Genomic DNA, 15,217 nt, shown 5'->3' with positions numbered 1-15,217 from the left:
CACACATACTAATACTCCTTATTTTTCCATCCATATACACCAATAGGGACCACATAGTATCCACACACACTTTTAGTTGTGCTACATACTCTCACATTTCCACACCCACCCACACCATTTATATCCCTCTCACTCCACACACACCTTGTGTAGAGCACTGTTTATACTGTGGGCTCTCCATTCATTTTTATTCACACTGATACACATACACACTCTTTCTTCACTTGCTTTCAGTTACCCTTTGACACCTCTAGCCATAAAACACATCCACACCGGGGGAAGGAGAAGCACAGATAACATTCCAAGAGACACTGTTTTTAAGTTATCCTTGCTTCATTCATTGTAACATCGCCGGAAGAAGAGATCAGTGTATCTCGAAAGCTCGCACAAATAAAAGCATTTCGTTAGCCACAGAACGGTATCATCTATTTATTTTTTGATTATATATATATATATATATATATATATCCATTTATTTGGTCAATAAAAATAATGATAAATGAGTGGCAGTCAAAGGATTACTGAGCATCGCTGTTTCAATGTTACATACACAAAGTGAAGGTTTGGCTTTATTTGCTCACTCATTGAACACTTAACCTGACTTGAGTGCAGTCAGGCTCTGGTTCCTCTTCTTGTTCCCTTGTTTTTGAAGGTTTTGTCACTGCAGCAATGTATGATATTTGAGAGAGCAGAGTGGAAATGTGTGCCCACGGGTGATGGGGAAGAGGTACTGTCTGACGGATTAATTGAATCTGAAAGGCGGCCATTTAGTGAACCCTGGGGAGCAGGATCTTTGCTGTTCGATCACAGCAGAACAAATTTATTGGCAGCGTAAGTTAGTTTTCAATAAAGGTTACAAAATGCTGTATATATGAAAACAAAAAAAATTATATATTTTTTTAAGTGCCGATTTGGACTGCATCTATAAAGGATGCTCTGTATAATATACTATATTATCATGTTCTTTATTTTATTTCAGAAAAATAGAACCGATACACTATTTTTAAACGCATTTAAATAGAACGCAAAAACATTTTTTATCTATATATATATATTGAAGTCTAAATCATGCATTTCCGATCAGAAAAAATGTCATTTGAATTTTTTTCTCTTTGTTATACTTGGTCCACCTAAAACTTCAGTGTTTCAGTCACTTGCTACAGTATGCAGAATAAGCGCACTGCCCTACCAGAAAAGACACTGGCTTTATTGTTTCTATTCCAAAAACGTCTGCATTAACCAGTTTGCTTCATATCAATGTATTGTTCCAGACGTGAAGAGGTTAAGTATCACAATAACCATCGATATAAAAACCTCACTTCATTTTCCTCTTCATAAAACAGATTACTGCTCCAAATAATTTCATCCCTCTGGAAATAATCCATCTGTCTAGAAGACTCCCCACCGTAATCAGACTGGAAATCCGCCAGCAGAGATCCTCCAGCAGCAAGCTTTATTTTCTTTTACTCTTTGCATTTATTCAACTGTTGGATCTCGCCTATCTAGACATCACCTTTACTGTCTCACTTGTTGTGTGTGTGTGTGTGTGTGTGTGTGTGTGTGTGTGTGTGTGTGTGTGTGTGTGTGTGTGTGTGTGTGTGTGTGTGTGTGTGTGTGTACACACACACACATATATATATTTACATTAGTTGTTTTTAACCAGTTGTAAGCTGCAGCGAGACCTGAAGCCGCAATCTGTCGTACCTGTCTGTAAAATTGCCTGACTCAAGTAGGATTTCTGTTTGTCTGTTTCCCGTTGTACAATACATTTATATTTTCCCATATCATTCAAAGTTGACATTGCAGAATAAGATTTTTGTGCTTTTCTGAGATCTGAGAATGTTACTTTCTTGAGTAGTAAAATATCCACCATTGCGGAAAGTTTTTTTTGTGTGTGTGTGTGTGTGTGTGTGTGTGTGTGTGTGTGTGTGTGTGTGTGTGTGCAATCTCTGTTGCCTTTTCTTTGGCTCCCAGGTTTGTATGGGCACGGATTAAAAAAAATAGCGGATTATATTGTTTGATCACTGGGACATGGGATCTCTTCTCTATGCGTCTACTGTATTGTTTATTGTTCTTATTCCTGTATTCTATATAGGCTTACCAACAGTGATTGTTACATAGTAGATGAGGTTGAAAGAAGAGATATATCCATTGAGTTTTACCTACAGTATGTTAAATGTAGACGACAGATACGTTATCCTATATTTGTATTTACAGTATATTGAGCTAGAGGAAGGCAAATAAAAAACCCCAGTGACACACTATCCAATGATGTCTCATATGGGGAAAAATAAATTCCTTCCTGACTGTTGATGAAGTCCATTGTGAAACATCATTTAGCTCAGGCAGACATCGTGGTGGTTTGTGGCGTTTAACATACAGTGGCGGCCAGTTTAAATCTAATGCGGCTGCCTCAGCGCAAGTAAAGCGCTCCCCGTTCAGACACCGGCTTTTTTTTTTTTTTGGCGCCGCAGGCGCCTCCATTGTTCAGCGCATTAGCGCTGAATGGAGAAACGGGCCGTACGCAATCGCAAGGTGCGGCTGGCACGCGCCCAATTCCGGCGCCAAAATTTAAATGGCCGGGACACATGCGGTCAAGTTTTAGATTAAGCTTGGCCGCAGCAGTACTGGAAGGCTAAGGCCCCGCTCCCTCCGTCAGCGCTCCCGCACTGCAGACAGGCGGGGCGCTGACATACACAGACCGCGATATGCGGTCTGTAGTGAGCGGGGGAGGTGGGCAGGAGTGGGAGGCTTGAGCGGGAGGGGGGGCGTGGCTTGAGCGGAGGGACCCGCTACTCTCCCCCCCCTCCCTCCACGGGCTCGGGCTGTCATACACACACGCAGGCACTCTCTCACACACAGGCACTCTCTCTCACACACACGCAGGCAGGCACTCATACACATACATACATACACACACACACGCATACATACACACACGCATACACACACACACACACAGAGGCAGGCACTCCACACTCCTCCCCGCACCCCGAAGCCTCCCCTCCTCCCGAAGCCTCCCCTCCTCATTGGCTCACAGCCACACCACGTGACGCGTCGACGCTAGGAATCACAGTTCTCTTGTATCCCCTAGCGGCTGACGCGTCACAGCGTGTAGTGAGCTGTGCAGCCAGGGGGGACCGGGACCGGCTCGGGAGGATTCCCCTGCTGGTGGGGAAAGCCCGTGCAGCCGCCCGCGCCGCCGGGCGCAGCGGGTCCCAGGCCGAAGTACCCTTTTTGCAACCTCTTCATAAAACACAGACCGGGTGACCTGCTTTCCATTCTCTATCTTTCCCTTCCCACACTTAGCCCAGTTCAGTTTAAGCACAGAATCAGAGACTGTCACCAAATTCAGAACATTTTGCCATCAAACTAGGGATAATCCCTACAAATTTGGGACAGTGACACTGTCCTGGCCACTGTTCCTGTACTTTTATTTAAATGTCCGCATTTGCTGAGGATTAGTGTATCAGGCTGTAGGTAGACCTTGAATGTCAACGTACAACTAATAGAGCATTAAAGAAGCAAAAAAGCTACATTTTTGAAAATTCCCTACAGTACATTGAGTATTTCTTGATATTATCCTTGTCAGTGACTATAGAGATCTAGAGCTTCAACAGAACCTACAGAAAGAAACTGCACTCAGCTGAGTTGTCACCATGTGTGTTGCAGAAATCCTACTCTGGAGAGAACACGGCCAGTGTGATAGCTCGCTCCTGTGCTGCCACAGCTCTCTCTCTGCTGGTACCAGTGCTCGTTGTATCATTCAAGGAGAAGGTGGAGGACGTGCTCGGCATCCTGACGGCAAGGTTACCTGGGAAACCGGAGGCAGATGAGTCCCAAGCCGTCCAAGTCCACATGGGACTGGCACTGGGGATGTTTATCTCTCGACTGTGTGAGGAGAAAGTCAGGTACAGTGAACGTAATACTGCCATCGTGTGCCACCTTTTTTTTTTGTCAGCTGTAACCTGTTTTAACAGAAATCACTTCTGAAAATATACCTGTCCACAAATGGGTCTCCTTATTAAAGGAAATCTGGTAGCATTCTAGGGTACAAATGAGATTGGTTATATATCAAACAAAATGAAGAAAACAAATCAAATTACATAGTAGATAAGGTTGAAAAAAGACATGCGTCCATTAGTTCAACATATGCTAAATTTAGACAACAGATACTTTAACCTATATCCGTACTTACAGTATATTCATCCGGAGGAAGGCAAACAAAAATCCCCAGTGACATATCATCCAATGATATCTCATAAGGGGAAAGATAAATTCCTTCCTGACTTCAATAATTGCCAATCAAATTACTCCCTGGATGAACATCCTTCCCATGTTTACTTATTTGGTGTATCCCTGTATACCTTTCTTTTCTATAAAGATGTCCAACTTTTTTTGAACAAATCTATTGTATCTGCCATCACAGTCTCCATGGGTAATGAATTCCACATTTTTAACTGCTCTTACTGTAAAGAACCCTTTCCTTTGTTGCTGGTGAAATCTCCTTTACTCCAACATGAAGGGATGTCCCAGAGTCAGTTGTACTGTCCCCGAATATATCTGTATATAGTTATCATATCCCTTCTTAGACGCCTCTTTTCTAATGTAAATAATTCTCATTTAGCTAGCCTCTCCTCATAAGTCAGATTGTCCATCCCCTATTAATTTGGTGTCTTCTCTGCACTCTCTCTATTTCCATAATGTCTTTTCTAAGGAGTGGTGCCCAAAATGGTACTCCATATTCAAGGTGTGGTCTTACTAATGCTTTATAAAGGGACATAATTATGCTTACTTCCCTTCTATCCATTGCTATTTAATGCAGATAAGATCTTGTTCGCCTTTGTAGCTACTGCATGACTTTGGGCACTATTGCTAAGCCAGCTGTCTACAAGCACTCCTAAATCCTTCTCCATCAAGGATTCCCCCAATTTATCTCCATTTAATTTGTAAGTTGCCTGTTTTTTCCAGTTTCCCAAATGCTTAACTTTACATGTATCTTTATTAAACCTCATCTGCTATTTACCTGCCCAAGTTTCCAGTCTCTCCAAGTCCTTCTGGAGAAAAATAACATCCTGCTCTGATTCTATTGCCTTACACAATTTAGGGTCATCAGCAAAGATGGAGACTTTGCTCTCGATCCCAACCTCAAGGTCATTAAGAAACAAATTAAAAAGCACTCTCATGGCTAACTCTATTGATCATCTCTGCATTCCCTTATTAATAACACTGTTCAAGCTAAAGGAACTTCTATACATTCAACTATTTTATACATTGTACATACTGGTAACTCCATATCTTCCAATCCAAGAAAACAATAAACCCAACACGACTATCTACAATACTGTATGCAGATAAAAACAAACTTTTCACCAGCACATATACAACTATATTTGACTGTAAAGTCTTGAACACAGTTGCTTTTTTCCTTTGGAAACTGCCATGTCTCCTGTTAACAAGTCTCAATGAGTCTTTCAGGGCATTTGATGTCACTCACTGATCATGGCCCAATGTTGGCCCTTCAGCTGAATCCAAGATCCCCGGCTTAATGCTCTTTTCCCTTTACTATTTAGGTATTATAATGGAAGGGTTCCATTAACATTCAATGTCTGGACATTTAGATTTCTCAGAATTGTGCCCCTTTGTGTGGACTATATAGGACTGTGGTTGCACTTGTTCCATGATGGTACCTCTTCCTTCACTGGTATATCTGGCGTTGTCTTCAATCTCATATTCTTTCTGAGGCAGAATGTTAATCAGTGATTGACTCCGTGTTAGTATCCAGCCCCTCTCTTCAGCTTCACTGGTTTCCATCTACAGTTGACATCTACATTTGTGTATAATTGTATAATAAGTATTTTTGCCACATTTTTGACAGAGCTTTCCAAGGGCTCACACATTGTTTAGGGTCATGCTGCAACCCACACTTCCCACATAACCTTCTATATATGGTGCTATCTCATATAGCAGTAACTTTCCTGGTATGTCATTTAGATTTCTACTATACTTAATAACCCCTACCAGTGAATTCAGCACTTGTGCTCTTACAGTTTCTGCTGGCCTGCATGTTTGGAGAGTTTTAATTACGGTTGGATGCTTCTGAGAAGTCTCTCTTTTAATCCATGGCGAGCTAAGAGCCCACTAACCCCCAACCAAATAATGATAGACACGATCTGTTAGGAAAAACAAGGCCACAGCTTTAATTTTACTTCCTTCAAATTTACCAACTCTCTTTCACCCCCGGCCAGGCAGCTTGACCGTATTTCAGAGTCCAAGGCCGATGCCGTGTCTCGCGACTCCCGCTGCTGCCCATATAATGGCTAGCAGAATTAGTCTACCAGCTCCAATGAGGGCGCCATTATACCCTGTATCCTTGCACCTCTTGGGCTCTCCCAGCATGTGACATGAGCAATCCCCGCCAACGGCTGTGACAAAACCTATAGCAACAAAACACATTTGACATTTGTATCATGTATTCTTTTTTTTTTTTTTTTTAAATAGCAACGTCTTTCCAGTTCTGTAAATACAAGCAGGGAGGGTGGGGGGCATTGAAGCTGCAGAGGGGCCACGTGGGAAGAGACCCTTCACACATCATGGGAGCCCTTAAATAACCCCATTCCCCACTCCACAGGCTTAACTGTTTAGCCGCAGGGGAGGAGAGGAGGTGAGGAAGGGGGTGGGAAACCAGGAGGACCGGGGGAGACTCCTGTCCACCATCAGACCCCTGTCTGAGTGAACGGGCCGTTTTTTTCTTTGATGCCACAAATGATACCTTCTCTGATCGGGGACTCTTAAGCAGAATGGAAAAAATATGCATTTGAGCAGTGACACAATCATACACTAGATATCATTTTGATAAGTTTAAGTTTTCTTATTATCACTTACTGTTCTTTCTCTACACTTAAATATAACATTAAGGCCAATGCTTCAAATGAATAAGCATGAAGATCTGAAGTAGCAGCATTTGAGTTAATCTGTTCTATCATTTAAAACATGGGCCCTAATGCGCCAATCTACCTCTTTCTCAAAAAGCACATACTGTAATATACAAATGAGGTTTGTTTTCACAGAGTGATGGCAGTGCATGTACATCCAATTGTTAGCGTGCCTGTAATCCGCCTACTGTGCGGTTGGTATAATTGAGCCGTTCCGATGCACGGGCAGCCAAAAGAAAGGTAGCAGATGCCGGGAAAGCAGCTACAATGCAGACTGAGAAGCCTGTTTCTATCTTTTAATTATTTAACGTTTTTGTATTATATGAAAAAAATAAATATACATTTGCAATATACACTGTACAGTATAGGGTGACTAAGGAATGTAAAGATAACAAAAATGTAGAATAGTGATGTTTGGAAGACAGGGAGAATTTTTGAATTGGGAATCATATGTGCTACACGGTTAAGTTATTGCACTTTATTGCAAATCTAATACATCGCACAACTAGATTAGCCTCTTCACTGTTGGACGTCTCTGGACCGATGTAGTTTGCAACCATGAACACTGCTCCTCATTGCATTGGGTACTAAGCTTTTCACAAGAGGGGCTCATTGTGCATCTACTTGACTGCCTGTAGCAGGGGCGCCCAACTCCAGTCCTCAAGACCCTTCCCACCTCGATACGGCAGGTTTTCAGGATATACCTGCTCTAGCACAGTTGGCTCAATCAGTGGTTCAGTCGAAAACTGAGCCACTGATTGAGCCACCTGTGCTAAAGCAGGTATGTTGTGATAATATCAAGAGATATTATGTATTTTAGTCAATCTGGTACTTCAGGGGTTAAAGATGCAACAGTTTCAGTTTAAAAATACAATATATTGGGTTTATGATCGGTCAAGACATTTTCTGGCTCTGTGCAGGTCTTCAAAAAGGACTTTGTTGGGGGGGGGTCTGTCACGAATGGCCCACTCATGGTGACATGTGTTGGGGTAGAAGGTCATAAACACTAACCAGAAATGACGCTGTCAGCCTCAAGATATCTAAAAGTTTGTGAATAATCACTGGTGCATCCCAGAGAGCGGTGACACACCAGGGTATGCTTTAATTGAAGGACTTTATTAAAAATGATAATATCTTGTGACATCATCTGCTGTATCGGTGGCAGGGAGTGGCATATAACCAGGCCAGACACGTGAGGTCTAGAAGGTGGTGAGGGACAGATATCCATTTGTCTCTCAAGTTTAGGATCAAGATGGTCATGATTGGTCTCGTTACGTCCGTCATGATAGCCTGAATCTATTGATGCGACTCGTGTGTCAAAGTATGAGAAAAGGGTAGTTATGAGTGCGGTTATATACTCAGGCACAATTTAAACGTTGTTTGTAGCTGGGGTTTTTTTTTTTTTACTCATAAAACTGTCAATCTCGCAGCTGATTTACGACAGGGGTGGGCTTTTGTTGTTTCAATGGGGGGGAAATAGTACATAAACCATAGCAAGGTATTATGAACATTAGATTTCAACAGAGGTGTGTTTTGGACCAAACACATGGTTTCTCATATTGCTACGCCAGTGACCTCTCTGGGAGAAAACTTATGACATCTGGTAATGTAGCGTATATGGATTTTTGTTTTATGTTATCCTGTTATTTTGAGAAACTGTCCTGCATTTACTGTATTTGTTTGTTCCTGTAATCCTTTTTCTGTAATCTAAGCACTGTATTTTTATATATATATCTATATATATATATATATATATATATATATTAAAACATTTAATAAGTGATGTTTTGGGGCTCTGAATGAACTGTTGCACGCGCTGGAGAGAGTATTTACATTTTCGGACACTTTTTTCTACAACAGATTTTTGTGTGCTAAATTCATAGTTTTTTCTATTATAAACAGGGACCTGAGACCCTGGCAGATATTAATGTTACACCTTTTAATTGCATAATTTCTCGGGAGGTGTCAGCGTATTGATAGGATTGCAATTGAGTAAGGGGTTAATATTAACTCATTGAAGGTACATTTGCGGAGGAGAAAGGTGAATTGACTAGAGTAGCCGTTTGTATTAACCCTGGTTGCATTTCTAAATCACTTGTGTGCTGTTCGCGACAGATGGTATATGGGGACGGATTGAAGTGAGATATTGTCCATTTGAGGGACCTTTGCGAAGGTGAAAAGTGGGACAGCTTGAGAGCTGTGTATCAACCCTTGTCCCGTATGCAGGTCACATGCTCACAGGTGTGCCGTACTTGGCAAGGTATATCCTGAAAATATGACCTTTCGGGAGGGGGGGCCTTGAGGACAGGAGTTAACAACCACTGGTCTATAGTGCTGTACATACCGACAGCTATGCTTATGTATTGGAAAATAAAGAATCAGTTGAGTATGGATATTTCTCGTTCATGTCTTCCGCAGTGACGTATCTGGACAGCAGATGAACCTACTGATTATGAAATCTCTTGATGCACTGGAAAGTTGCTGCTTTGACCCCAGCCTGGAATACAAGTATGTAGATACAACGTAACACCTGCAGATTTTATTGCAACAAATACCGCTCAAGACAATTGGGGGTTATTCATGAAGCTGCGACAGATCGGGACACTATCGCACGGAACCTCTCCTTGACTTCAATGAAAGTTTCTGTGAGTTAGTGCCCGTATCGGCACTATCACAGTTTATTGAATAACTCCCTCTTCCATGTGTGGACCACACTGAAACTGAAGCAACAGAACAATATAATATGTCACATTACTCTGTTTGCTGCCAGAGAGACCAGCCACACACTGCTGTACAATGCATCACTGCCACATCCTCCATCTTTGGCAGCACGGTGGCTAAAGTTTACTGGATTTCCTTAACTGATACCTTCAGATACTTACTTTCTGCTTGCAAAGACCACTAAACACGCCATGCACCAACAGAGGAGACCCTGGGAGTGGGGAAAGATTCTCGTGTTGCTGATGGCGGTGGACCATGGACCACATCTACATCTCGGGTAGTGTCATGCTCTGCAGGTTCTGTACAGCAACTCTGCTTTCACCATTATCTCTTAGCATACAATGCTTCTACTGCAGCTGGGGATTCTGGGAAATGACATGTAAATGAGCATGTTAAAATAGATGAGAAGCAAAAGGGGCCACTGTGTGCATATTTGCATGTCATTTCCCAGAATCCCTGGCTGCAGGGGAAGCACTGTATGCTAAGAGATAATGGAGGAATGCAGGGTTGCAGACCTGTCTGAGACCTGTGAATGTGCTCACAAGTGGTATTTCTATTTGCTGACAAACAAAGATTGACCCTTAAAAGTAGCAACGAAGGTTCTGGGAATCCCGCCTGATCATCAGTTTCAGTTCGGAAAGGCCGGTTTTATAGCTGCTGTTCATGTTGGTAGCGATTTCCAGTTTCATCAAGGAAAAAGCGATGCTAATGGGAAAAGGGACGTGGCCCTACTGATCTGGAACAGCTTGGGCAACTTAGTAATATCATTTGATGATGACAATTTGACCATAATAAGGAGCACAGCTCTGCCAGCTGCAGTGGTTTTGTTCTACCCACTGCTGTGTGCATACTCCCCTCATCCCATTGAAAGGTTTTTGCCGCAGCAGACAAATAATTTCCCCTGCTGGCAAGCAGCAGAGGGAAGAACACGACCGCATACTGCCGCACAGGGAGGAGCAAAGTGGTTCCTTTGTTTCTTTTCACAAGCTGGGCTTATTATTCTTTTATTTCTTTTCTTTTTTAAACACAGACTACTGCATATGAAATTCACCTCCTGAAGTTGGTATAATGATGCCATTGTGATGGAGGGTAGAGAGCTGGGATAGTTTAACCCCGTCCAGTGCCAGTGCAGCCTACAATGCATTGGTAGCTTCTCATGCAATCAAGGATTAAAAAAATGACACGCTCAATTGTCCCCCGCTAACTCGTTTGTCTTCATCACTTTAAGTTGGTCCAATAAAATGTGCAGCTCAACCCCCTTATAACGCGGTGCTTGGGGTCTAAAGAAGCACATCGCGCTATAAGCGGATCGCGTTAGAAATAATGTACAATTGTAGGCATTGTACAATAAAGTATTTAAGACACCAATAATCGTGTTGTAAAGTATTCATAAATACGAAAATTGGGAGCCACACTTGCATCGCGTTGTAAGCGGATTTGCGTTGTAACGGATCGCGCTATAACGGGGTTGAGCTGTATAACAGCCTGCAAAGGTCCCATGTAGGTCTTGATACACTTTTGCCTTTATGTTGAGTCTTTTTCCCACAATCTCATACAAAGCCAAGGTTTTTTCACACTTTGGCCATTTGCAATATGATGTGATGCCGCCTCCTTCTGCCGGAGATAACCGTGAATAGGAATACATATAGAATAAGGGCCTCCGTCTGCTTGGGAGAGTTTCAAGAGTAAGTAATGGGGGATTAGGGTTGTCAGCGGTTCTGAATTTAGCACGACTTTCATGCGGTTGACTGAGATTGCAGTGGACTGGAGGACGTAAGGCGGGAGACAGCAAAGAGGGGAAGCCAGGTGATCTGCTCAACTCTTAATAAAGAGGTTACAGAGCTGAAATTGCAGGATAAATATTTGATCGCCAGCCACCAGCACTATTGGCAGGCTTGGCGAGGTGCAGTTTTGCATCTACTTCCCTTGTTTGCAGTGTGGTAACCATGACAGAGTCATATAGCAATTGTCTCATATGCATCTATGTGCAAATGGCGTAATTTTATTCTTGTGTCCCTCAAAGTCAACTTATCAAGGTCTTTGATCCCATTTTTGTCCCATGTGTGGTTGCTTTTGATCTAGGAAATGTCACATAGAGAAGATAGTTGCATAACACACACAAGCTTGGTACATGTGATGCAGCTTTGCAGTAAGTGCATCAAAACCAGCTTTAGTGAGCCGCGATGCATGGAATCCATTGTTTTAAATAGGTACCTATTGTGCTATGTTTGTAGAGAGCTGCTGCTCAGGAAGAAATCCAGTTCTCTGTGCCTCGGTGTTTTAGTTGGGTGTAGTATGCTGCCATCTGGTGGTCACCTGTAAAGAAGCGCAAATGTTTCCCAGTTTGGTTCACCAAAATATTTTTACGTTTTGAAAATGTTTGTATATTTGCAATAGTTTTTGCCTTTTCGCTTACAAAATGTGCAGCTGCATGTTTTGCTAAAAATGACAATATTTGCAAATTGCAGTTGGAACAGATACATTTTTTTTTAAATGTTGCCAGTTGTGCCAAACGTTCGCACGGGGCTAAAGTCCAATATTTGTCTGTGTTGCGTACATCTGAACAAGATACAGGCAAGGATGTGGATGCGTGTGTAGCGTTACATAGCCCACATTATTGGCCCTTTTAGCATGATGGGCCATATGTACTAGGCGGAGGTACTCCATAAAAAACCTTACAGCGCTGTTAGACACCTTACCGCCCCATTCTCTTTATAAGGGATTTTTTAAACAAATGTATGTTTTCTTCGGCATGTCATGTATTATTCAAGTGAATAGATAGGCTGTAACGCGTCTTCTGGCATTACGCTTCTTAGTAAATGTTGCTTAATATATTGTAATATACTGCAATATTTTGTGCTTGCTTTACCAATCAATCTTACGGACAGTGATTATGTGAATATCGGCGTTATACAGCCAGTCCTCGCTTATCCGACGGAATGCGTCCCGCAAACCGCCGTCAGATAACAGGCCGTCAGATAACGGGCCGTCGGATAGCGGGCCCATGTTAATCCGCTGAGGTGAGCGTCAGATAAGCGGTTCCTACGTCGGATAATGTGTCCTGCGATCTGCATTATGTGGCGTTGAATAAGGAATTTGACGGAAAACGGACAGTCTGATACCGAGGACCTCATGTACTGTGAAATGCTGTGCTAGCACCATGTTCAGTATCATCGACATTCGAGCTGGCAAATGCCCCATCGACAGCATTAATAGGCCCCAGGACTTGAGCCACTTCCTGGTCACTGGGCCATTTGCTGGGGGGAGGCGAGAAGGGAGGAGCAGGGCAATATTTAGCGGGAGGGGGCCCAGTGCTGCTACTGGGAATGGCCCCAGAAGTTTGGATGCAGTCAGCTGGCCCCACCTCTACCTCTAGGCCCAGAACACTAGGTTAAACAGCCTCTTCCCACAACCCTTTGTGAACAGAACACCCTCCCACTGTCTGTAAGTTCTCCCCACTTACCACTTAGAATGTAAGCTCTGCAGGGCAGGCACTCCTTTTCCTAATGTTACTGTTATGTCTTAAAGCTTTTATTCCTGTTATGTGTAATATTATTATGTCGCTTGTTTTCCTGCTGTGAAGTGCTATGTACTGTACTTTGCTGGCGCTGTACAAATAAAGATAAACATAAATACATTTAGGAGAATTAATACAGTACGAATGCTAAAATAACATACTTCCTGACATTTACATTTGGATTGACAGTTTGCTACCTTGATTTCAATTTGCGAAATCTGCAATATTGTACTGAGAGAGTTGCAAGGGCTTTATATTTGATGCAAACCTGGTACAGAACTAGACACAAATGTAGGTTAGATTCTACAGTGTGACAATAGAAATATCACATCTCTGCTGCATTAGGCTGTGACTAGTGTAGAATTCACTTACATCTCAAATGATGTCTGGTAATTGGAAGAGATGATATACAAGCCAAGCTGAAGCGATCGCCCTGATGGCTAAATAGTACTTGACAAGTAAATGTTAACTTCTTTCTGGGCCATTAGATTTTTGGGGGAGTTGTGCTGCAGATGAAGAGCAGGCCATAAAGATGCCATCCCACCGAGCATTAGATATTGAAAATGCAATAAAGGAAAGCTCAGCAATGTAACATGTTCTCATACCTGTCAACTCACTCAAGGTCAACAGCGTGATCATGATTTAATCCTGCCATGATGATAGCCCCATTTCTGTGACTGTGATACAAGTAGGAGTAAGGAGTAAGAATTGGGTGAAAAAAAGACAGTGTGAGATCATCATTTACTATTGACCTTCGAGTCACTTGGCAGGCAGCCTTCTTTACAAACGTTATAATTCTTTAGTCATTTAGGAAATGTTTTTAATAGCTTATCAAGGCCTGAAAGTCTTAACAGCGATATTTGTCAGCGCATACACAATACATACTGATTTTATTAGGGGCTCTCACCTAAATATGTAAGGAAGTTTTTATTTAAAAAAAATCTGTGTTGACTATTTTTAATATCATTCCTTGTCACCGATCTTTAACATCCACCTTAAAAGAACGCTGAAGCATTTCCATAGTGTTCTAAAATGACATATAGTCCACTGCATATGCACCAAGCTTCTTAACCTCACCATATACAAAATACACATCCATTGCATTCCTTCTGTCTTGGTATGTTTCCCATTAAATTAATGAGATTGTAAGCACTTTGGGCCAGGGGCTTCTTTCTCCTACTGTTTACTTTTATGTATGATGGCACTAATGCACCTAGTTCTGTTATTCATCCATGCATGGTGTCATAAAGTATATTTGTGTAGTGCTCGCGCAATATAAAGAAAGAAACCGTACTTCACGGTGAAATGGGTATGTGGGAAAAGGGGAAATAGTAGCCAATTAGTACAAAAACAAAGAAAAAAACTTGATTGGCTCATTGAGACCTCCTTATAGTTCTGCCTACTATGGTGGCCAACATGTGAAGGATCTTTTCAGGTAGATTTGGGATGAAAATGAGATTCCTAAATCTTGAATTGACGTGGGATAAGGGAAATCATTTACATGACCATGCCGAGAAAGGAAACCTTTTTCAGCTAAAACTCATAGAGGGCTATTTACAGTATTAACGTTTTCCATTCCTGTAAACCAGTATATGTCGTTCATTCCTTGTTGTTCTTGCTGCTATTCCTTTTCCTGACTCCTTACACATTGTCATTGTTTCCCTTAGCCTGGGCTGCATTTTAGGAGTGGGACTGGTTCTTTCCTTCATGAGTCAGAGCAGTCAGACTGATGGCCGCGTCCACGTCTCTACTACCCTGCGCAAGCTTTACGGATCCCTGTGTGACAGTGCAGACCAGAGCCGAACTATACAAGAAGTAAGAGTTGGTTACTGGTAGAGACGGGCAAAACAGTCCAAATCCATGTCACGGAATTCCATGGATCATTTTCCCAACATCCGTCCCGCCCACTAACATCTGTCTGGGGATTGTATACTAAAAAAATCCGTCGTTGACTATAATCTGTGCGGATTTTAAAAAAAGACACACACCTGGGAGATATGCAAAGTATATGTAAATGTGTCGCCTCCCACACTTCCTAAATCGG

General features: G+C 42.2%; 1 protein-coding gene across 1 annotated transcript in view; it reads left to right on the top strand.

Annotated features, from left to right (window-relative positions):
* The window catches only part of FOCAD (focadhesin), a 200,516-nt gene that overhangs the window by 145,384 nt on the left and 39,915 nt on the right, over window positions 1-15,217 (top strand). The window contains exons 27-29 of the mRNA XM_075594653.1: window positions 3,673-3,911; window positions 9,354-9,443; window positions 14,841-14,988. Of these exons, the coding sequence (XP_075450768.1) occupies window positions 3,673-3,911; window positions 9,354-9,443; window positions 14,841-14,988 (477 nt within the window). The remainder of the gene's footprint in view (window positions 1-3,672; window positions 3,912-9,353; window positions 9,444-14,840; window positions 14,989-15,217) is intronic.

This window comes from Ascaphus truei, chromosome 1 (genome assembly GCF_040206685.1).
Source record: "Ascaphus truei isolate aAscTru1 chromosome 1, aAscTru1.hap1, whole genome shotgun sequence".
Taxonomy (NCBI): Eukaryota; Metazoa; Chordata; class Amphibia; order Anura; family Ascaphidae; genus Ascaphus; species Ascaphus truei.
Note: the sequence above shows the minus strand (reverse complement) of the source record. Positions and strands in the feature narration are given on the sequence as shown.